This window comes from Pelodiscus sinensis, chromosome 3 (genome assembly GCF_052426305.1).
Source record: "Pelodiscus sinensis isolate ZL-2025 chromosome 3, ASM5242630v1, whole genome shotgun sequence".
NCBI classification, from domain to species: domain Eukaryota; kingdom Metazoa; phylum Chordata; order Testudines; family Trionychidae; genus Pelodiscus; species Pelodiscus sinensis.
The window spans coordinates 150,215,190-150,237,139 of NC_143054.1; the positions used below are offsets into that span (position 1 = coordinate 150,215,190).

Here is a 21,950-nt window from a genome sequence, read left to right on the forward strand (position 1 = left end):
TCCTCCCGGGCCTTGGGATGACTGTTGGACTTTTAAACCATATTAGGACTCTGTTACCAGATTTGCCCAATACTCTGGGGTATGCTCATTTATCAGGGTTACCCTTATGGGACTGGGGGAAGGTTAACAGTTCTATCAGTGTGCTGTTGGTGCTTACTTGGGCTCTCATATGGAGCTGAATTCTCCCTGCTGCCAATTCCCCCTCCCACTGGAGCTCTCCTGCAGGAACTAGGTTCCTCAGGATGGGGTTCTTCCCACCTTAGCAACACACACAGACACTCACACCCACTAATCAGAGCACGTCTGAGAGGACTGGGTACTCAGCACTCACAAGCTGACCCCCTCATATGTCCCTGGACTCAGCTGGCTGGGTTTCACAGCAATGCCACACTGCACCCTCATGTGCCTTTGGACTCCGTGGGCTGGATTAAACAGCACTTTAAGCTGCCATCCTCATAAGCCCCCAGGTTCAGCACCCCCTATCCCCACTTTCACACCACAGTCATTCACAGGTAAACCACACGATGAGCAAACCCCACAGGATTTTGGGCACTACAGGGATCTTTTGCTTGGGTACAAGAAGCGTTGCTGCAGAGCGAATGGGGAAGCCAAAACAACACCCCTTAAGGAAGAGTGAGCAAAAGAGAAAGAAAGAGAGAAAAGCAACCAGTTTAATAATGAAAGTGATTTATTTCTGAGTAGTGAATAGATATCAAACAGTTACAATATTAAATCTAACAATTACAATATTAAATCTAAATTGAAGCTGATTACAAATGTTAGGTAACCATATAACAGTTTACACAGGGCAGGGTCAGGAGGCTATGCTTAGAGAGATAGTTGAGAGAGAGAGAAAGAGAGAGAGAGAGAGAGAGACCTCACCACTCCACGGAGCTTGCACTGATCGGGGTTCCCAGATGATGATGGTAGCCGGGGGTCCAGAGGGCAGGAGAAAAGCAGGACAGAGCCCCCAGCACGATCAGACAGGAGATGAAGAAGTCTCAATGGAACTGATGCAGTTTAAGTCCAGGTATCAGAACAGTTTTCTTGGGGCAAGGATAGGAGTTTTTATAGGGATAGTTCAAAGAGAAAGAGGAGAGACAATAGAGATTGATCACCCCTGGTTATGGGTGATGTTCCTTGAACGAGCTCACAATGCAACTTGGCAGTTTCAGTATTTTGGATGTCAATAGGATCGTTACTAGAATTGGTCTGATAATGACTAATCTGGGTGTGAGCAGGCCTAGGTTCATTAGCATCTGGAGCAGGGATTTCCCATCAGGCAGTGCTTCTCTGCTTTCGGTGTCCCATAGTTCAGTGCGGTTCCTGCCTTGGAAGAGCTGCTCTCCATTCTGTATGCTAATGAGATGTCCCTCTGTTCCATCTTTAATGTAAATGAGGTTGGGGTGTTTCCTTAATTGTATCACCCTTGTCTGAAGCAGCTAGGTGTGTCTTCCCCGGCTTTTTCTTTGCTTTGCTTTGTCTTTGATTCTAGCAGAGGCCTGAGGGAGGGGGATGGTTTTCCATGAATGTCACTCCCTGACTCCCCAAGAGCACAAGGCTGACAGGCGACCATGTTCTGGTTCCCCAAGAATCACAGAGCTGGTGGGTAACAACTCCCTCTTTTGAAAGGGGACTGCTGAAAGGGTTTACTTTTGAAGGCTCTGTAGTATTCTCTCACTCTTGACTCTCTGGTTCCCAGGGGCTATAAATGCTGACTCTAATAGTCCTGCAAGCCTGCCTTTGGAAAACTTGAGTTTTCTGCATGGAATTGTCAGTGACCCCTACAAGATCAGTGAACTGGTTCACAGTGGCCTTTTTAACTGTGTGATGCCAAATATTTTTAGAAAGGGGTGTAGATTTCAGGATCCTGACCAAACGAAGAAAAGAGAGTAGTAAAATACACACTTTGGACTTCAGAAAAGCAGATTTTGACTCCCTCAGAGACCTGATGGGCAGAATCCCCTGGGATGCTAACATGAAGGGGAAAGGAGTCCAGGACAGCTGGCAGTATTTTAAAGAAGCCTTATTGAAGGCACAGAAAGAAACCATCCCGATGCGTAGCAAGAGAGGCAAACACGGTAGGAGACCGGATTGGCTTAAAGGGGAAATCCTTGGTGAACTTAAGCACAAAAAGGAATCTTACGAAAAGTCAGGAGGCGTTCGGTTTCTAGTGGAGTGCCCCAAGGTTCAGTTCTAAGGACCGGTTTTGTTCAATATCTTTATTAAGGACCTGGATGAGGGGATGGATTCATTGTCCCTCAGCATGAGGGCAGATACACTTGAGGGAAGGGATAGGGTCCAGAATGACTTAGACAAATTGGGGGATTGGGCCAAAAGAAATCTGATGAGGTTCAACAAGGACAAATGCAGAGTCCTGCACTTGGGACGGAAGAATCCCAAGCATTGTTACAGGCTGGGGACCAACCAGCTAAGTAGTAGTTCTGCAGAAAAGGACCTGGGGGTTACAGTGGATGAGAAGCTGGATATGAGTCAACAGTGTGCCCTTGTAGCCAAGAAGGCTAATGGCATATTAGGTTGGATTAAGAGGAGCATTGCCAGCAGATCCAGAGATGTGATTATTCCCCTTTATTCGGCTCTGGTGAGACCACATCTGGAGTATTGTGTCCAGTTCTGGGCCCCCTACTACAAAAAGGATGCGGACGCATTGGAGAGGGTCCTGCGACAGGCAACCAAAATGATTAGTGGGCTGGAGCATATGACCTATGAGGAGAGGCTGAGGGAGCTGGGTCTGTTTAGTCTGCAGAAGCGAAGAGTGAGGGGGGATTTGATAGCAGCCTTCAACTTCCAGAAGGGAGGTTCCAAAGAGGATGGAGAAAGGCTGTTCTCAGTAGTGACAGATGGTAGAACAAGGAGCAATGGTCTCAAGTTGTGGTGGGAGAGGTCTAGATTGGATATTAGGAAAAACTATTTCACTAGGAGGGTGGTGAAGCACTGGAATGGGTTACCTAGGGAAGTAGTGGAGTCTCCATCCCTAGAGGTGTTTAAGTCTCGGCTTGACAAAGCCCTGGCTGCATAGGCGTACGCACAGGGTGTGCTGGGTGTGCCTAGACACACCCTAATGTCTCTGGCCCACTAGTGGCTGCTGGAAGAGGAGAGGGAGTTGTGACGGGGTGCGGCAAACTCTCATTTTAAATTCCCCACGGCCATCTACGGGGCACTGTGGGGCATGTGGCGTGCTGAAACGCTGGGCAACAGGTGAGAGGGGAGAGGCCCGGCCGTGGCGTGAGGTCATGGCCCGAGACTTTCAAACCGTGCGGCCCAGCTCCACAAGCAGCTGAGGCTCGACTACAAACACCGGCTGGCTGGAGCCATTTTTGCGCTCCTGGACCTGCAGCACCGCTCCGTATGCCCCCAGGGGTGCCCTGCCCGGCCCAGCAGCACCACATGGCCTCCCTGAGGCGCCCCCCCCCCAGTCCGGCAGCACTGTGCTGCACCCTGGGGATGCCCCCGCCCGGCCCAGCAGCACTGTGGGGCGCCCCGGCTAGGGCCTGGCCCACCTGTAGCTTGGGCCAGCTCTGACTCCAGCCCCGCGAATTGGAAGGCAGAAGCCAAAGGTAAGGAAGGGAAGGGAAGGAGAGGGGACGGGAGGGGAAGGGGGAAAAATAAGAGGAAGGGGTGGGAGAAGAAGGGGCTTGTGCTGAGGGGAGGGAGGCAGGTCCGGAGAAGAAAGGGGGAGGCACCAAGGGACAGGATGGAGGAGAGACAAATGCCAGGGGGGCCAAGTGGAGACAATGAGGAAAAGGGAAGGAGGGGAGGTGTCAGTGGGAGGGGGGGGACAGGGTGATGCTGGGAGAGGAGAGGGTATGGGCATTAGGGTCTAGAGGGGGGAGGGGAAGGTGCTGGGAGAAGGCTTGAAAGAAGGGGTGGGCATGAGGAAGGCAGGGATGGAGCAAGGCATGTGTGAGGGCACAGGGGCATGAGGGGAATGGGGGCAGAGCGTGGTGAGTAGGTGGGCATCAGGGAAAAAGGGGGCACCAGGAGGGTGCAGGGGTAAAGGAAGGTGCAGGTGCCAGAGGATTCTGGGGGTGAAGCAGAAGGGCAGGGGAGGGACCAGCACCAGAGGAGAGAGGCAGGGCAGATGTGTAGAGGGAGGTGTTAGGAGAGGGAATGAGGAGGGATAGCTCACATGATCAGAGTGGGGCAACTGGAGAAGTGGGCATGGGTGGGGGGGAGAGAGAAGACAGGTTTCAGGAAGGCTGAGGGCAGTGAGAAGGGCAGGAATCAGGACAGCAGAGGAGGGTGAGGAGTTGCGGGGCAGCAGGCACCAGGGGAGCTGATGGAGCAAGGGGAGGAGACATGGCAACAGAGGGAAAAGGTAGAGGTTTATGAGATATTTATTAAGAACTTGGGTGCCACAGTGACACATCCAAACAAGCCCCATGAACTCAGTACTGGTGCACAACACAAAATTCATTCTACCCATGGGAGGAAACTCTTAGAGGGAACACTTCCCCCAGCTTCTCCGCCCCCAAGTTAATGTCACACACATTGGGGTAATGCAACTGCAGGATAGTTGCATGAGGGGAGTTTTTTTTGGGGGGGGGGCATATTAATCCCTCTTGGTAGGAGGATAGTGGGAAAAGTCCTTGGGAGGGGTCACATGACACCTTTTGGTCATGTGTCCATCTTGCCCAGAGAGTGTTACCTCCAGAGGTGTGGCCAATGGTGGTCAGGGGCGTGGCTAACAGGGTCAGGGGTGTGGCTAATAGGGGTCAAAATACACTTTTTAAAAATTCTTAGGGTGCACACCCTAATGAAATGTGCTGCGCATTCCTATGCCTGGCTGGGTTGATTTAGTTGGGATTTGCCTAGAGTAGGGGGCTGGACTTGATGACCTTCTGAGGTCTCTTCCAGCTCTATAGTTCTATGATTCTTGACGTTAGGCTCCTGAAGTCTGAGTTTTCAGGAGGGCTGAGCAGCTGCAGCTTTCAGTGATTTCAAATAAACTGCTTTGGATGCTCGGCCCTTCTGAAGTCAGGCCGCTGATTTTAACAGATTTCAAAATCTTGGTTGTGATTTTTTTTTAAGCACTTGGATACTACCATGAATGGAGCTAGTACTTAGATTTATTTATTTGACTTTGGTGTTTCAAAACCTGGGGGCAAAGAGAGAGGCTTCATTTCAAGAGGCAAAAAGTATTTTAACAACTAGTGACTCTCAGCAACCTAACCAAAAACATCTGCATTTCTAAAGTTCAGAGAACAGGAAAATCAACATCTATTGTATTTTCTTCTGAAACAGACAATCTTGGAGAGAGACTTTTTTGTGTCAGTATGGTTTGTTTACATGTAAAGATTTCCTCATTTTCTGGATCTATATATGTGACGAGGCAGCCGGTCTCATCCCGCTGCCCCGCACTGTCAGGAGCGGCGGGGGAGTCGCGGGGGAGCCCGAGACCGCTCTGCCCGCTGCGGATACAGCTGTGGCGGTGGGGCCTCAGCCCAGACCGGCGCACTCAGATGACGTCACCCGTGATGTCACCCCGGGACTCCCGGGGAGCCGGGTAACGCAGCCGGGGGCGGAGCCTAGAGGGGACGCTGGCGGCCCTTTCAAAAGGGCCAGGAGGGACAGGAGTCGGGGGGAGAACCGGAGGAGCCGAAAACCCCTGTGGAGGCTCGGAGGCGGCAGCGTGCGGTGAGTCTCTCGCCGCGATGGGGGGTTGACTGACCCGAACCGGGGAGAGAAGGCCCAGGGCAGGGCCGCGGACCCCGTGAATGGAGGGTTAAGGGGTCTCAACCCCCCCTCATTGGCAAGGGAGACCTTCCCCTGCCTTAGGGCCCTGGGCTGGGACTCGGAGAGAGGGAGGGCCCGAGTCCCCTCCCTGGTCCCCCCGTGCGACCCACCTTGCGATTGGCCCCTGCCGCTATACCAAAAGGCGGGTCAGTGGTCCCTCGGTACGAGGGGACTTTATTGCCCCCCGAACTTGGGCGGGGTGCAAGAGACCAGTCCATTACAATATATAAAAGAGGAAATCGTTCAATATGGTTGAGTCAGCATCTGAAAGTCCATTCCAAGCAACAAACTACATGTGAATAGAGAAGTACCTACACCAGAACAAGCCAAGGTTTCACCTAATTTGGAATCTTGCATCTAGCAGGTCCATAATCTTATGAAGAGTGCGAAGATTTCTCAGACCTGGATAATTGTGTGTAACTTTATTTTTTACTTCATAGTAGCTGATGCTTGAGGGTAAAAGGCCTTCCTAATCTTATTTTTCTCCCTGTATCCTGTCCTCTGGTTGGACTAGAATGTTAAATATCATTTAATTGAATAGTTGATTAACCTCATGACTTCCTATTGGTTACTCAGCTATTCTGTAGTAAGGATGTTAAGTATCGTGTAATTCACTAATCAAATAGTTGATGCATTGTCGGATAGTTGACTAGTCCTTAACATCCCTATTCTGTAGTACCTGGGGATGGGGCCAGCTGACAGTGTGCTCCAGCCCCACTCCTGAAGAGTACCCTGCCACTCTGCACTGCTGCCTCTATATCAGCGATAGCAGCGTTGGGGGTTGGGGGGCGGGAGGGAGGCAGGAGCTGGTCCACGAACGGAGCCAGTTTAAAAACCAGATCCCCTCATGGACTGGTTGCCTGTTGCCCTGTGCTCCTGCCTCTGATACAGAGGCAGCAGCATGGGGTGGCAGCAGCTCCTGTCTGGGAAGGAGGGGGCTGAACTCCCAGTCCTGGCCTGAGCCACAACTGAGCCAGACTACCTGCCTGCCTGACTCCTAATACACTTTAAATGCAGAGCCACAGTGGGGGTAGTTCCCAGACTGGGACATGCCAGGACTGATCTGGGCTGTTGGCCAGCCTGCTAAAAACTTACTGGCAAGGGTGGGGGAATGTGTGTAGTCTATAGCATTAACCTATATATGTGCTTTTGCTTATCAGTGAATCAACTACACTATTACATCCCTAGGTATGACAGACTGGGTGCAGGGGGGCTGACAGGCTTGCTAGGCCCCTGGGTAAGGTGTGCAGGGCCGGGCCATAGGTTGAAGGGACAGGGCTGGGGCAGCCAACCCTTAGACAGGTCCACAGCACAGGACCCCTCTTCCCCCCAGCCCTGAGAGCCACTCAGAGCAGTAAGTAGCAATAGTGGTGGTGGGAGCCCCTGGACCTGGGACAACTGTCCCCTTTATCTACTCTCCTCCCCCCATCAGTGGGCTTGACTGGGGGAATGTAAATCAGTGATCCATGAAGACTGGAATGCCCTTCCCTGAAGAGCCAGATTATAGGAGTGGCTGCTGCTCTGCTTGTATCTCTCTCCTTGGCATGGTGGCTCCTGTAGTAGGTGCACGGCCATTGGCTGAATCACTTTGAGGCTGCTCAATAGAGGAACCTCAGAGGGAGATAAAAAGCTGTAACTTCTGTCTGTAGCTCTGTATGGCAGTCAGGCACAGAGCAGGGGCCATGTCCCTGAACTGCTCTTCCTCTGTGTGGCAGGGTAGGTGCCCCACACTGGCCTGACAAGGGTTAAACCCTGGCCTGGAAGAGGGCTGAAATTGTGGAGCCCGCAGCTCCAGGCTCCACAAGTAGCTGCCAATTAAAACCCAGCTGGGGCTGTATAAATAAAGACTCCCGTAGGGTTGTCTGCTGTCCCCTTGTACCGCTCTCCCCTTCTCCTCCTGATGAGTTCTGCCCTCCTTCTCTTTCACTGAGCCCTAGGGCAGGAAACTGTCTGCTTCCCAGCAATCTCTATTCCTCTTTCTGCTCCTTTTAGAATTCTGGTGGTGCCTGTGCCGCTCTGTTCCAGCTTCTCTCCTTACCTTCTGCAAAAGAACAGTAGTGCTCTGCACTCTCTGCCTTCCCCCAGGCCTTTCCCTGAAAGAGCAAGTGGGAGTGGCTCTACCTCCTACCTTCTCTTCCCCTCACTCCTCTTCTCACCAGAGACCACTTTTGCAGGAGAAAAATCTGCTCATCCTTCCCCCCAAACTCCTCAGTCCCTAGTGCTCTGGAGAAAGTCTATAGGAACTTGTTTTAGTTTATAAGGACCACTTGAGTCACGAAACATTACTTGGCAGTGTGTAGAGTGTCTTGAGTGCAATAGTAATGTATGAGACAGAAGCCTTCAGGGTTTATCTCAGAATTTTCTTTAGCTGGTGGCCTGTTCATTCATTGCTTCAGGGAGTACGTGTGTCAAGATAAAACAAGCTCCCATTTACGATCAAGCTGGCAGTGCCAAGTTTATGGCTTATTCTAGATATCTGGTACAGGATGTTATTCTGGAGAATTGCTTTTCTTATTGGAAGCTTGTGTGTTTTCTTAAAGTGTATGCATGTTTGCAAGTCCCTCAAACCCTATATTTCTATAAGAATTGTGAAACAGCTGAATAGTTTGTATTTTGGGATTAAATGCCATCACAGTTGAATTTGGATGCAATAATATGGTACTGAGGCTTCATGTAGTCTGGCTAAATAGGTGCTTTTCCTGTTTTAATTTTTTTTTAAACCTTTAAGGCCTCAAGGAAATGAAAGAACTAAAATCACCATTATAATGATGTATCCATTTTGGCAACCCAAAATGAATACATTGGAAAATAGATTTGAGTGCAGTTGCTTTGTACACACTTTTATCAATGATAAGAATGCATCAATAAGTCTGTTCTCCCCTTTGCTTGATATTAAATTAACTTTTATTCTGTGATTATAAAAATATATGGAATAACTTTCTCCTTTGTCCTTTTTAGTTCAAAAGGATTTAAGTAGACTTGATGATGTGACGCTTACCAGTCAATCAGAATGTGGAGGTGAGATCTAGAAATAGTGTTTTTTATATAATCTGGCATAGATTCAAATACCAAAAATAATATTTGAGAGGTGAAACTTGATGCCTTTGTGTACATGAGAAGATATACAGAGAGAAAAAGTAGAAACCTATATATAAAATTTATGTGAAATAAGTCTCAAATATCAAAATGGTAATTTAATAATGAAGTTTTCTTTTTTGTCAGTTGCAGTCTGAATTAATTTTGTGTCTTCATGCATCCACACAAGCAGAGTTAGCCATGTCATTTCCAGAAGCTTAAATGAGAGTGGGCCCTGAAGATATAGATTGGCTACTAGTTGCTTAACCTTCTTGCATTCCATTGTCCTAATGAGGAATTTGATCTGAGAGTTGGCCTTTCGACAACTTGGAGAAAATTGGGCTGCTTCTATAGGAATTCAAAAATCTTGAGGTCCCAAGAGAGTGCTGGTGTACAAGGCTAGTTTTACACCTGAAGGCTTATGATGTGCATCTAAAAGCCAGATGAGGTAAAGAGTCTGTACGGGAGGCTTGAAATTCAAAATGGAACAGGAATGGCAAGTCTAATGATGGAGAGTTCCAAATGGTGGTTATGGTAGAGGAGAAAACCAGAGCATCTGTAGCTATTCTGACCTATATCAGAGATGTGACAGTTAGTTATGGAGGTTTCCCTCAAGTATACATGGTGGGTAACAAGGAAGACATTGTTTTCTCAGTGTATTAGTAGAAATGCTAATAGCTACTTTAATTTAATACTAGCTACTTTAATTTCTTTGTACACACTTGTGATCATACTTCCAGGTCTCTCCAGTGATAGTGACCTCATCTCTTTGACAGTTGATATAGACTCCCTTGCTGAATTAGATGATGGAATGGCATCCAACCAGAATTCTCCCAGTAAAGCTTTTGGTCTCAGCCTTGCTTCAGAGTCCTTAGGACAAGGTGCTACTGCTTCTGATAGTGAGTGGAACAAGTCGGAAGGCGAGAGGGAGAGTGAGAACCGTAGTCTGTTTCCTGGGAGCTTAAAACAGAAGCTTGGCAAGCAAGACTACTTGGAAAAAGCAGGGCAGCTGATCAAGCTGGCATTGAAGAAGGAGGAAGAAGAAGACTATGAAGCTGCTATTAGCTTTTATCAGAGAGGGGTCGATCTGCTCCTGGAAGGTGTTCAAGGTATGGATCTTCTCACTGCACTGAATGAGTTTTTTGATATGTTAATCTTCTATAACTGACAACAGTTTAGTAATTGTTCAATGGCAAATGGTGTGCAGTTGAGAACTGAAGTGTGTTTGTGTGGTTTCTCTTATCTGGGACTATTTTTGAACAGGAATGCTGAGTATCAAATACCTGTTTTCAAAAATGAACTGCAATCTTAAATGCTGAGTTTCAGTTTAACTCTGTAAATTTTCCCTTTTATTGCACATGAATTATTCTTTATGTACCATTGGGAATAATTATTTAAAATCCTTTGCAAAACAATTGTAACATAACTTATATGGTTAAGGGAGGGTTAATTATTCCCTCTTGACACATAGAGAAATGGACTCAGGGTAACTTTTCAAACACCTCAAGGAGCAGAAGTGTTTCTGCCTCCCAGCCCTCTTTCCAGTCCGCTAGTCCACCTTGCCTTTTCTAGGTAAAAGACACACATACATGTAAACGGCCATCCAGGTTCTGTATTATAGAGCTATTTGCATTGCCAGAGGAGAACAGAGTTGTATGCACATATGACCTCACCCCTGCAAAATGTCAGTTTGCAAATGCTGAAGTTAACAGATAGAGCATCCTGCTTGTCATTCAGGGAAAGCTTCCATCCCTGGTATCCCCACCCCCAACCCCTACATTTTAGCAGCCTTTCAAGCCAATGAAAGTTGAAATCTGTTAACTTCTCATATGGCTGCAGGAGTTGCAGCAGAGCAGTAGGAGTGAATTCAGAGCCTGTGCAGAACTCACAACCTGTGCCAGCCTGCTGAGAATACAAGACTAGACTCCATGGCCATATCTTATTTGACAGTGCAAAGTCACAGGTTGAGCAGATCGAGACGTTAACTTCAGTATTCCCACCCAGGCCAGTTTTCAGATTTTTACTGTATTTCATAAAGACACATGCACTGATCTTCTGGAGGGGTCCCTGTATGGTTCTGTGAATGGGTGTTGCCTGAGTACTGCTTTGTATGCTGTAAAGCAGAAAACAGTAGGAATAGTATTGGTGAAAATGTAGGTGAGGGGCCAAGAGTATGCGCTTAACCTCGCCTAGAAACATGCCAACTCATTGTTCGTAAATCTACCTCTTGACTTTCCTCTGGCTGCTTCTTTGCTTGTCATAGCTTTTCACTGGCACTTTGTCTCTACTTATCCATCTCAGCAACATGCTTTTCATTTCAGACACAGAGTATGTGGGGAATCTCTGTTGGTGGCAGCCCTGCTATTCATTCTTTGTTAATATACTTTCTTTTAGGATGTTGTGTGTTTCACTACTGCTTCCATTTTGTCATAACCACTTCTGCTTTTTTAACCATAATGCAAGGCTCTTATTTGCAGCGTCTGCATAAAAGGGCCTTTTTGACTAATCTGTCTGAATTCCTAGTTTGCTACAGTTGTTAGAGTTTTTCTCTAAGAACTAAGAGACTTCTTCCTTTCTCTAATATTAGCTAGCTCTTTGCATAGCTATTTTGGACAGTCCTAATTCCCAGTCGTCTTTTCTAAGATCTAACCCATTGGTATCCAGGATTTTCAGCCGGATGGTGAAATATTATTTTAGAAGAGTCAAAGGATCCTCCAGCAAGAGTGGGGCAAGTGAATACGGAAGTGTTATTTACCTCTTTACTTAAGTTAGGAACCCTGGGTTACCCAATGAAATTAACAGTCAGAATGTTTAAAACAAACATAAGGAAATTATTCTTCACAAAGTCAATCTGTGGAAGCGGTTGCCAGTGAAGCTGTGAAGGCCAAAAGTATGACAAGGTTCAAAAATTATTAGGAAAGTTCATGGATGGTATGTCAGTCAGTGGCTGTTAGCCAAAATGGTCAGGGATGCGACCCCATCCTTCAGGTGTCCCTAAACCTCTGATTGCCAGAAACTGGGGCTGCGTGATGGGAGATAGATCACTTGGTAATTCTGCTATTATTTTCATTCCCTCTGAGCGTCTAGAACTAGCCACTCTTGGAAGTCAGGATATTGGGCTTGCTGAGCATTCCTATGTTAGTATTTTTTTTTTTACGAATTTTCTGCCCTTTTTGCTTCCTTTCTACCACATGGGCAGCAGTAGTAACTGCTGAAACTCTGTGCTGGGGATGCCTCCAGTGTGGGAGAGTTCAGTGTTGGTGCAGAGCTAGTACAGCTGGCACTTAAGTCTTTCTCTGCTCATATGACAGGTCCTCTGTGCTAGGGTTTGGGGATCAGGGAGCGGATGTGGCTGGAATGTGTTTCACTCTGCTGCCTGCTGGCATGTAATGCCTTGGAATCCATAGCCAGCTAATCCAGGTTAGAGCAGCCCCAGAGTTGCTCAAAAATGGGCTAGAGCTGGGAAGCTGGGAGTTGTCCCTGATTGCTCGTTCTGAGCTTGTCACTTCCCTCTTCTATCCGGGCCCTCACAGAGGAAGTCATCCTTTGCTAGATTCTCCCCCTCGGCTCAGGGAGAGCCAGCTAAATTCCTATCCAGCTCTCTCTGGTGCTCTCACAGCCTGGCAGGGAAGTTGCTAGTCTCTTTGGCATAGTGACATGGCTAATTCAGACCCTTCAGTTTCAAAATCCCAAAAGCAGGGTTCCCTCTAAGCTGCACACAAGTTTTAGACCCGCTTGCAGAGCCGTGCACCAACACTCGCCACCACTCACTTTCCTGCTGGACCAGAAGGTGGGTGGTGGTGGTGGCAGTCTGGTGGGTTCTAGCAAGGCCACGTGGTGGCAGGAGGCTGCCCTGTACCTGATTGCTTCAGCTGGAGCCGCGGTGTGGTGAGACTGTCTCTGCTGGGGCAGCCTCGTTGGCTGCTACGGGGGGCTGGATGTTGCATCCCAGCTGGTGGGGCTGCGTGGCTGCCCTACGCCTCTTTGCCGGGTGGAGCTGTGGTGTGGTGAAACTGTCTCGAGTTCCAGCTATGGCGGGCTGGATGCCAAGGCCTGGCCAGGGCTAGAGCCACCACATGGCCCCTAAACCTGGCTTTCAGCTGCAGCACTGGCCAGGTGAGCAGCTGCCAGGCAGCTGCCCTGGCCCCCGTACCCCTGGAGCTGCTGGGCAGCACAGCCCCAGCTCCCCCCTCGCCCAGCCCCAGCTCTTCCTCCCATAAAGAGCTGCTAGCTGGCTAGGGGTCAGGCAGGCCAGCTCTGCTTCCTCCCCCTCCCAGCGAGCAGCTTCCTGTGGGGCCAGGCAGCCCAGTCCTGGGCCCACCCCCTGCAAAGAACCAGTGGAATGGGCAGCCCAGCTGCAGCCTCCACTCAGGGAGGAGCTGCCCCCCCGACCTCTCAGCCCCCCATATTGAGCTCCCCCCTGTCCTGAATCCTGCACTCCTCTGGCCTGAGCCCTCCCAGCCCCTGCCCTGACTCCAGTACCGCAGGGTCATGCACCTTGTTAATTATCCCTTGGTTTAGTATTTTTTTCTTGTGTAACAATTTTAATTTATATAAAATTTTGTTAGAAACTGGTGGGTGCCACAGTGTCACTAAAGGTTTCCTTTCCAAACAAAGTGACAATTCCTAATGCTGCCACTTGGTGGCACCAAGAAAATAGGTATTCAAACTTACAATGCATTTTGTGATTCTGGTTTTATTGTAGCGAACCGCCAGTTCCCTCTGTTTTGGAACTCCCCTCTGACTGCTCTTGGTATGATAGCTTAGGGTACGTCTAGACTACATGCCTCTGTTGCCAGAGGCATGTAGATTAGGCTACCAGGCATAGGAAAATGAAGTGGCGATTTAAATAATCGCCGCTTCATTTAAATTTACATGGCTGCTGCGCTGAGCCGACAAACAGATGATCAGCTGTTTGCCGGCTCAGCACGGTAGTCTGAATGCGCGGGTGTCGACATCAAAGGCATTTGTCGACCACCCAGGTATACCTCATCCCAGGAGGCATACCTGGGTGATCGACAAATGCCTTTGATGTCGACACCCGCGCGTCCAGTCTACCGCGCTGAGCCAACAAACAGCTGATCAGCTGTTTGTCGGCTCAGCGCAGCAGCCATGTAAAGTTAAATGAAGCGGCGATTATTTAAATCGCCGCTTCATTTTCCTATGCCTGGTAGCCTAATCTACGTGCCTCTGGCGACAGAGGCATGTAGTCTAGATGTACCCTTAGTAACTCAGCATCTTAGACTTGGAGTTCAAGTTTCTCAGTATGTTGTTGTTGTTAATCGCGCCTATTGACTTGCCATAAGGTATACTTGCTCTGGCTTCTGATCTGGCCTTGTGGTATTGCCCATTTTCCAATCTGTGAATATCTTTGACTATTACTTTAGTCTTGTAGAGATGAAATTCCTTAGCCTATGAGGAATCCCAGTTATTGAGCCATAAAAACAATCTCTAACTGGACAAATCTGACATTCCTGATGACTCTTCAGCTCTTTGACTTGGTAGCACTAAACCCAGAGGTAAAAGTACTGCATGTGCTGAAACCAAGGAGATGGCAATGTTTACTTTTGTCTCTGCTTCCTTTGTGTGCACAGTGGAAAGCATGGCTCTGTTAACCACATTGTGAGCACTACACTTGTATCTTCTCCTGTTACTCCTGTGGCATTTTGGCATGAAATCTTTAGTGTTCTATTTTACTGTCCTGGCAAGAAAACTGATCTGGGTGTCTTTCAGGGAATAAAGGGGGTTGAATGGTAGCACTAGCTGTAGAACTGTTGCTCTGGGCATCAATACAAGAAACACCTTAGGTCAAATTCTGTTTATGCACAGCCTCTGTGCATAGAGAGATGAAATTCTCCACCCCTTGCCCAGGCTCAGAATGGCATCGGAGCCATGAGCTGCAGTAGCATTGCCTATTCGCTGAACACACTTCCAGACTGAAAAGGGCAGAGTGCTTCTTGCAGTACAGTCCCATGGGGCACTGTGGGAGGCAGTGGCTGTTGCGTTGCTCTCTCCATCTCGTGTGCTGCTTCAGAACTAGTTTGGCTGACAAATATGTCTCTTCCTTTCTGTCTTGTTAGCATGCAGCACAGTCTAAAGTCAGTATATTGCTTCAGGCCATTTGATTGACTAAATGACAAAATAAAAACCATCAACAGCAAGCCTTGTGCTTCCCAACTGTCCCTCTGTCACAAGCCCCCCTACCCGCTGCGGGGCCATGCGCCCCAGCTGCGACGGGACTCCGGGGTTCCTTACGCGGCCTCCAGTTAGTTCGGTCGAGTCCATGCCACTGGAGGGGGTAGCTAACCCCAAACCCTCCGTTCTTGGGTTCTGCGGCCCCGCCCTGGGCCACTTCTTCCCTCCCCCCCGAGGGAAGTCCGTTTCCCCCTCCTCGGTTCGCGCTGAGGGAGAGCCCTTACCTGGCCTGGCCTCCTCCCTAGGCCTCAATCCGCCTCCGCTCCCTCCTCCCCAAGGGCCTTCCTGGCCCCCTTTTGAATCCTTCGTCGCTGGCCCGTGGCCCCGCCCCCACGTCACATCCCCACCACATGGTGACCCCGCCCCCGGCGAGGGGATACCGGAGATGTCATCAGCCGGCACCGGGGTTTGCCCCTCCCATTCTCCACCGGCCGTCCCGGCCGCGCCGGAGTTGTTCCCACCCAGCCGCGTCTCTGGACCCCGCAGGTGGGCCCCGGGGTCTGCCCAAGTGCAGGGAGTGGCCGCGCCGGGCGCCACCCCGTCACATTCCTCTCCCCTCGGCTCCTCCCTGTACTTGCCGCCCTCTCGCCCTCCCGGTCCGGTATCCAGGACAAACTGTCAGCGTTCGCCTTAGCGGTACCAGGTCGGTGCTTTATTTCAAACTTATACGGCTGCAGGCTCAGGTATCAGCGTAATATCTTTGGATTCGTCTCCTTCATTGTACGGATCCATTGGAGTGGTGCGTGGTCCGTCACCAGCGTGAACTTGTCCCCTAGGAGGAAATATCGTAGTGCATCAATGGCCCATTTTAGTGCTAGGGCTTATTTTTCAATGGTCGCATACCCTTTCTCTCTGGGGAAGAGTTTCCGGCTTAGGTATAAGATGGGGTGCTCTTCCCCTCCTTCTTCCTGGGTTAGCACGGCCCCCAGCCCTGCCTCCGAGGCATCTGTTTGTAAAATAAATGGCTTTTTAAAATTGGGCTGGGACAGTACGGTGGCGGTTATGAGCCTCTGTTTGAGCTGCCTAAAGGCTTCCTCACAGGGTTGCATCCACTTCACCCTCTGGGGTTGACCTTTGCGTGTGAGGTCCGTGAGGGGAGCGGCTAGTGACGAGAAGTTCGCCACAAACCTTCTATAATATCCCGCCAATCCTAAGAACTGCTGCACCTGCCTTTTTGTTGTGGGAATGGGGTACGGCTTGTACCTTGTCAACCAGCAGTTTCAGTCGCCCTTGCCCTACGGTGTACCCCAGGTAGGATACTTCGGATTTCCCAAACTGGCATTTCTTGGGATTCGCTGTCAGCCTGGCTTCCTGCAACGCTTCTAGTACCGCCGTTATGTGCTGGAAATGTTGGCTCCAGGTTTCGCTAAAGATGACAATGTCATCTATGTAGGCTGCTGCGTATTCTTGGTGTTCCCTCAGCACGCGGTTCATCAGCCTCTGGAAGGTAGCGGCTGCTCCATGCAGACCAAAGGGCATTTTGGTAAACTGGTATAGACCGAACGGCATTGCAAAAGCCGTCTTGGCCTGGGCCTCGGGAGCTAGCGGGATCTGCCAATACCCTTTTGTCAAGTCTATGGTGGACAGGTATCTGGCCTGCCCCAACCAATTTAATAATTCATCTATGCGGGGCATCGGGTATGCGTCAAAGCGGGAGATGGCGTTGACTTTTTGGAAGTCTATACAAAATCGGGTCGACCCGTCTGCCTTTGGTACTAACACAATCGGGCTTCTCCACTCACTATGAGACTCCTCTATCACCCCCCATTCCTGCATCGCCCTCAACTCGCACTTCACCGTGTCCCAAAGTTTACGGGGAAGGGGACGTAAATTGTCCCGTATTGTCTTCCCCGCCTCCTTTATAATATTGTGGCAAATTATTGTGGTTTGCCCCAGTTGGCTCATCAGCACAGGCTGGAATCGCCGCAATACCTGGCTTAGTTGTTTTCTCTGTTCTTCGGATAACCCTTTCCCCATGCGGGCCCCTTCCAGCCCTATCACTGGGTCCCCCCACGGACCAAACTCTATGTCCGCCGTTAGGGGTTCGATCAGGAGGGCATCCCGGGGGTTCCATTTTTTTAGGAGATTTACATGATATATCTGGGTTTCCTTGCGTACCCTATTTATCAGGACCTCGTAGTCTACGGGCCCTACTCTCTGAGTTATCCTAAAGGGCCCTTGTCACCGGGCCAGTAGTTTAGAGTCTCCCTCTCGGAGTAATAACAGCATCTGGTTGCCCAGGGCGAAAGTCCGCATTCGGGACCCTTGGTCATACCGAGTCCGTTGTCCCTCCTGAGCTCGTAGGAAGTTGTCCCTCGCCCACTCCGCCAGGGACCCTAGGTTCCGCCGCAGGTTTTCCATGTACCGTGCCGTTCCCAAGGCGGGGGACGCCTGGGCTTCCCATCCTTCCTTCACCAGGTCCAAAATACCTTGGGGCCGTCTCCCGTACAACAGCTCGAAGGGGGAGTACCCAAGGGACGCTTGAGGTACTTCCCAGATGACAAACATCAGGGCCGGCAGAAGTTTATCCCACCCTCAGGGGTCCTCTTCCACGAACCGGCGTAACATACCTTTCAGGGTCCGGTTGAAACGTTCCACCAGGCCATCGGTTTGGGGGTGATACACGGAGGTCCGAATCTTCCTTATTTGGAGGATCCTACATAGTTCCGACATAATTTTGGAGGTCAGGTTCGGCCCCTGGTCCGTCAGCAGCTCCTTGGGTAGGCCAACCCGCAAGAATATCTTTACCAGCTCCTCTGCGATAGCCTGTGTGGTCGTCTTCCGCAATGGGACGACCTCCGGATACCTGGTTGCGTAATCTACAAGGACTAGAATGTGGGTGTGGCCCCGGCCTGACTTCTCCAGGGGTCCCACCAGGTCGAGCGCCACCCGTTCAAATGGGGTCCCCATTCAAATGGACTCCCTCCGCCGCTGGCCCGTGACCCCGCCCCCACGTCACGTCCCCACCGCACGGTGGCCCCACCCCCGGCGAGGGGATGCCGGAGATGTCATCAGCTGGCGTCGGGGTTTGCCCCTCCCATTCCCCACCGGCCGTCCTGGCCGCGCCGGAGTTGTTCCTGCCCGGCCACATCTCCGGACCCCCCAGGTGGGCCCCGGGGTCTGCCCGAGTGTGGGGCGTGGCCGCGCCGGGTGCTGCCCCGTCACACCCTCCTTTTAAGGACTTTGGTCATTTTTGCCCCTCCATTAGTTATGAAGCTGGTGTCCCCTCATTCTTATTGTTGGACATAATTTAAATAAACCCCTACTCACTGGCAAGCTGAGATAATGGAAAATGCTATTTGTACTAAAGAAATAATCTCCCCCCCTTAACTCTTTCCTTATTGTGTGACAGTTCCAAATTATACCTCATTTGGGTGTTGGCAAGTTAAGCTTTATGGCAAGCAGATAATTAAAACATGATTACTTATTTTAACTTAAAAAAGCTGACAGTGCCTAAAATGGTGAGGTAAGAAGGATATAAGACGCAGAGGATCCAGATATGAATGAGGATAACAGAGTCTGTCACATAAGCTTCAAAAAGTAAGGGTTAATCATTAAATCTTTACTTGCAGGTCTCTCTGTTGTTACACATGAAAATCGGGAAGAAGGTGTTATACTTAATCTGTGATAGATCTAGACTGCTTGTACTACTTTGGGGCTGTTCTTAAATTCTTCCCTTGCATGTGTATGTAGAGAATGAACAGTCTTGGTTATGTAGAGTGAGCACTTGTCCACTACAGTCCTCAAGGCTGAGTATCTGATTAAATGAACCATGGTGTATACAATTTGTGTGGTGTACTTCTAGATTATAAGTAAACCTAAGAACTTTAAGATAAATAATTAGTTCTGTTTATCAGGTCTTGAACAATAGTTTTCATTGATAAACTTCTACTATCAGGCAAAATGTTTTGACATGAGTTGCACATCCACTTACATTATGTATTATGTATAATGAGGCATTCTCAGAAAAAAGGGAATCGAGTTGCCTTAGGTAAATATTATTTTAGACATCTAGATATTTCTGACCACTTCATAAATAAAAGAACTTCCCAGTTTGTGAAATCAGTTACCTCCACTTTGATGGAGAAGATTAGGCTTTAAATCATCTGTTTGGAGGAACAGTGCAGCAGAATGGAGATTATTCCTGTTGGGGTAGCCTCACGACTTTTCAGCATATAGTATAGATAGAAGAAATAAGTCTCATCTAGTATGTCTGGTATCTGAGCTTTTGCCTGCAGAATTTAAACATCTCATTAAGTTCTGTCACTGAAATGAGCCTCTGGCTAAATTTACTTTTGCCGGTGTACAAAAATTGTGTATGGATTTGAAATTAGGTCTTGTGCCACATGCTAATTAACATATACACTCATTTTCATTGTATTAACATAGCTAAATTTGAGTTACAGTATTTCAGATTTTTCTGTAATTTCATATATTTAGAAAAAAGATCAGTGCCGCCAGTATACAAGGCCTCATATTACAATATGCTAATCTTTAGTTATGTAGAAGTTTTGTGCACTACAATTGGTAACCATTTTCACATAATACTCATTCTGGTCTTGTAGAAATGGAATAAGGTGCAGAATGCTTTGCCTACTTGGTATTCCTCACTACTTTTTAGGTGTGTGTCTTGTGCAGTAAGTTCATTGTCCCCAAGCTCCCTCTTTTTTTCTTTATATCTCACCCAAACATTGTTTTCTCTCTGAGTCCCCACCAAGTGATCTGGATATTCCAAAGGCAGATCTTAAGGTTACCTCCTCTCTTTAGGGGTGTTCTGACTGTAGTAACAAGCCATGTGTTAAGGTAGGCTGTTCCAATTTACTCTTTAAGTAGTAGACCTTGTTGAATACAGAAACAAGCGCTGTGGGTTTTTTTAATGAAAAAGTATAAAGTTTGTTGTCCTAAAATAATTTATTTCCACCTTCTAGAGACTCAAATAGTCTGCCTACAGCCTTTTTCCTCAGCTTTGGTAAACCAATGAAGATGTAAATGGGATGATTTTTAGGTTCAATTAAGCAGAGCTATCTCCACATATAGTACTTACTGGTATGCTGTAGATTACACAATACTGTAATACCTGATTTTAATATAGTCAGGAGCTTATCTTTGCAGCAATCTTGTAAGCAGTTGAGAATATAAGGATTCTTGTGAAGGTTTTATGTTCGTTCCTTGTGAAAAACTTTAAAGAAGCTGGATAGATGGGGCTTCATCCATAACCAATATTGTCTGAGAATGTTCGTGTCGGGGGGCTCCCCCCTGGTTTGGGGTTGCCGCCCCCGTCCGGGGCATAGTTCGGCTCACCTGGGTCTAGCCCCAAAGTGCAATGCCCCTCTTTTAGGAGTAATACGGCCCACTGGCCTAGTCCCAAAGTCGGCTGCCCCTGTATCAGGGGGAATACGGCCCACTGGCCTAGTCCCAAAGTCGGCTGCCCCTGTATCAGGGGGAATACGGCCCACTGGCCTATGCAGGCTCTGTGACCTAGTCCTCAGGCTGAGCTTCCCACTCGCCGGGGTTCAGGGCAGGAGGGGTGGGGGGCCCGGGCCCTCCCTCTCCACCGGGCCCCGACCCAGGGCCCTATGAGCGGCGGGTGACTCCCACCATTGACTCGGCGGGGGCTCCTCCCCGCAACGCCCCGAGCCCTCAGGGGCTTTTCCAGTTCCCTGCTCTGGGTCACTTCCTACCCCCAGCCCCCGGCCCGTCGCGGTCCCACCTGTCGGCGTTGGTCAGGTGGCTGTAGCGACACTGCCAGTGCCTCCTTTTCTATGGTGGTATAGTTCTGTTCCCGCAAAATCTGGAATGAACCGGCGATAATATCCTGCCAGTCCCAAGAACTGGCGTATCTGTTTTTTTGTCGTAGGTGTTGTACATTCCTGCACTGCTTTCACCTTGTCTATTAGTGGTCGTACCGTCCCCCGCCCGACAGTGTACCCCAAGTAGGTCACCTCCTGGCGTCCCAGCTGATATTTCCGTGGGTTGGCAGTGAGGCCGGCCTCCTTCAGGGTCTCCAATACTGCTCCTAAGTGTTGTAGATGGGCTGTCCAGGTTGGGCTATAGATCACCACGTCATCTATATATGCGGCTGCGTAGGTGTGGTGTGGCTGTAACAATTGGTCCATTAATCACTGGAACGTGGCCGCAGCCCCATGTAGTCCAAACGGCATGGTCACAAACTGAAACAGGCCGAAGGGTGTAGGGAAGGCTGTTTTCTCTTTAGAAGCTGGTGTCAGGAGGATCTACCAATACCCCTTTGTCATGTCTAGGATGGAAAAGTATTCTGCCTGCCCAAGCTGTTCTAAGAGCTCCTCGGTCCGAGGCATCGGGTAGGCATCGAACCGCGAGATGGCGTTGACTTTGCGGAGATCGATACAAAACCGCGTCGTACCGTCCGGTTTTGGGACGAGAACTATAGGGCTCCTCCACTCACTACGGGATGCTTCCACAGCTCCCATCTCTAACATCATCTGGAGTTCTCGCTGGACTGTATCCCACATCTTCCTAGGTAGGGGCCTGTGTTGGTCTCGTACTTTATGGCCCGGCCGGGTAGCAATGTGGTGATGTGTGGCACTGACGCGGCCGGGTTGGGTGGAGAAAAACTGTGCAAAGCTCTGGATCACCCGCTGTAATTCTCTCTGCTGTACTGGGTTTAGTTCCAGGCTCACTGTGACCTGCGCATCCCCCTGGAGGTCTCCTGTGGCCGGCCCGAGTTCTGGATCCAGAGGATAGGGAGTGACCAGTAGTCCTTTGGCTGTTTTCCATTCCTTCAGGAGGTTGATGTGATATGTTCGTACCTCTTTCCTCCTTCCAGGCAACCTCACTTCATAATCCACGGTTCCTATTCGCCAGGCCACCTCAAAGGGGCCTTGCCATCGGGCTAGCAACTTGGACTCCTTGGATGGCAGTAGGACGAGTGCATGGTCCCCTGG

General features: G+C 49.4%; 1 protein-coding gene across 3 annotated transcripts in view; it reads left to right on the forward strand.

The window, feature by feature from the left end:
- Positions 1-21,950, forward strand: part of RPS6KC1 (ribosomal protein S6 kinase C1) — a 181,110-nt gene that overhangs the window by 44,606 nt on the left and 114,554 nt on the right. For 2 of the 3 annotated variants that reach the window (XM_075925180.2, XM_075925179.2), the window contains exons 6-7: positions 8,716-8,775; positions 9,573-9,941. In XM_075925180.2, coding sequence (XP_075781295.1) covers positions 8,716-8,775; positions 9,573-9,941 — 429 coding nt within the window. The remainder of the gene's footprint in view (positions 1-8,715; positions 8,776-9,572; positions 9,942-21,950) is intronic. The other variant, XM_075925178.2, reaches the window with a different exon arrangement.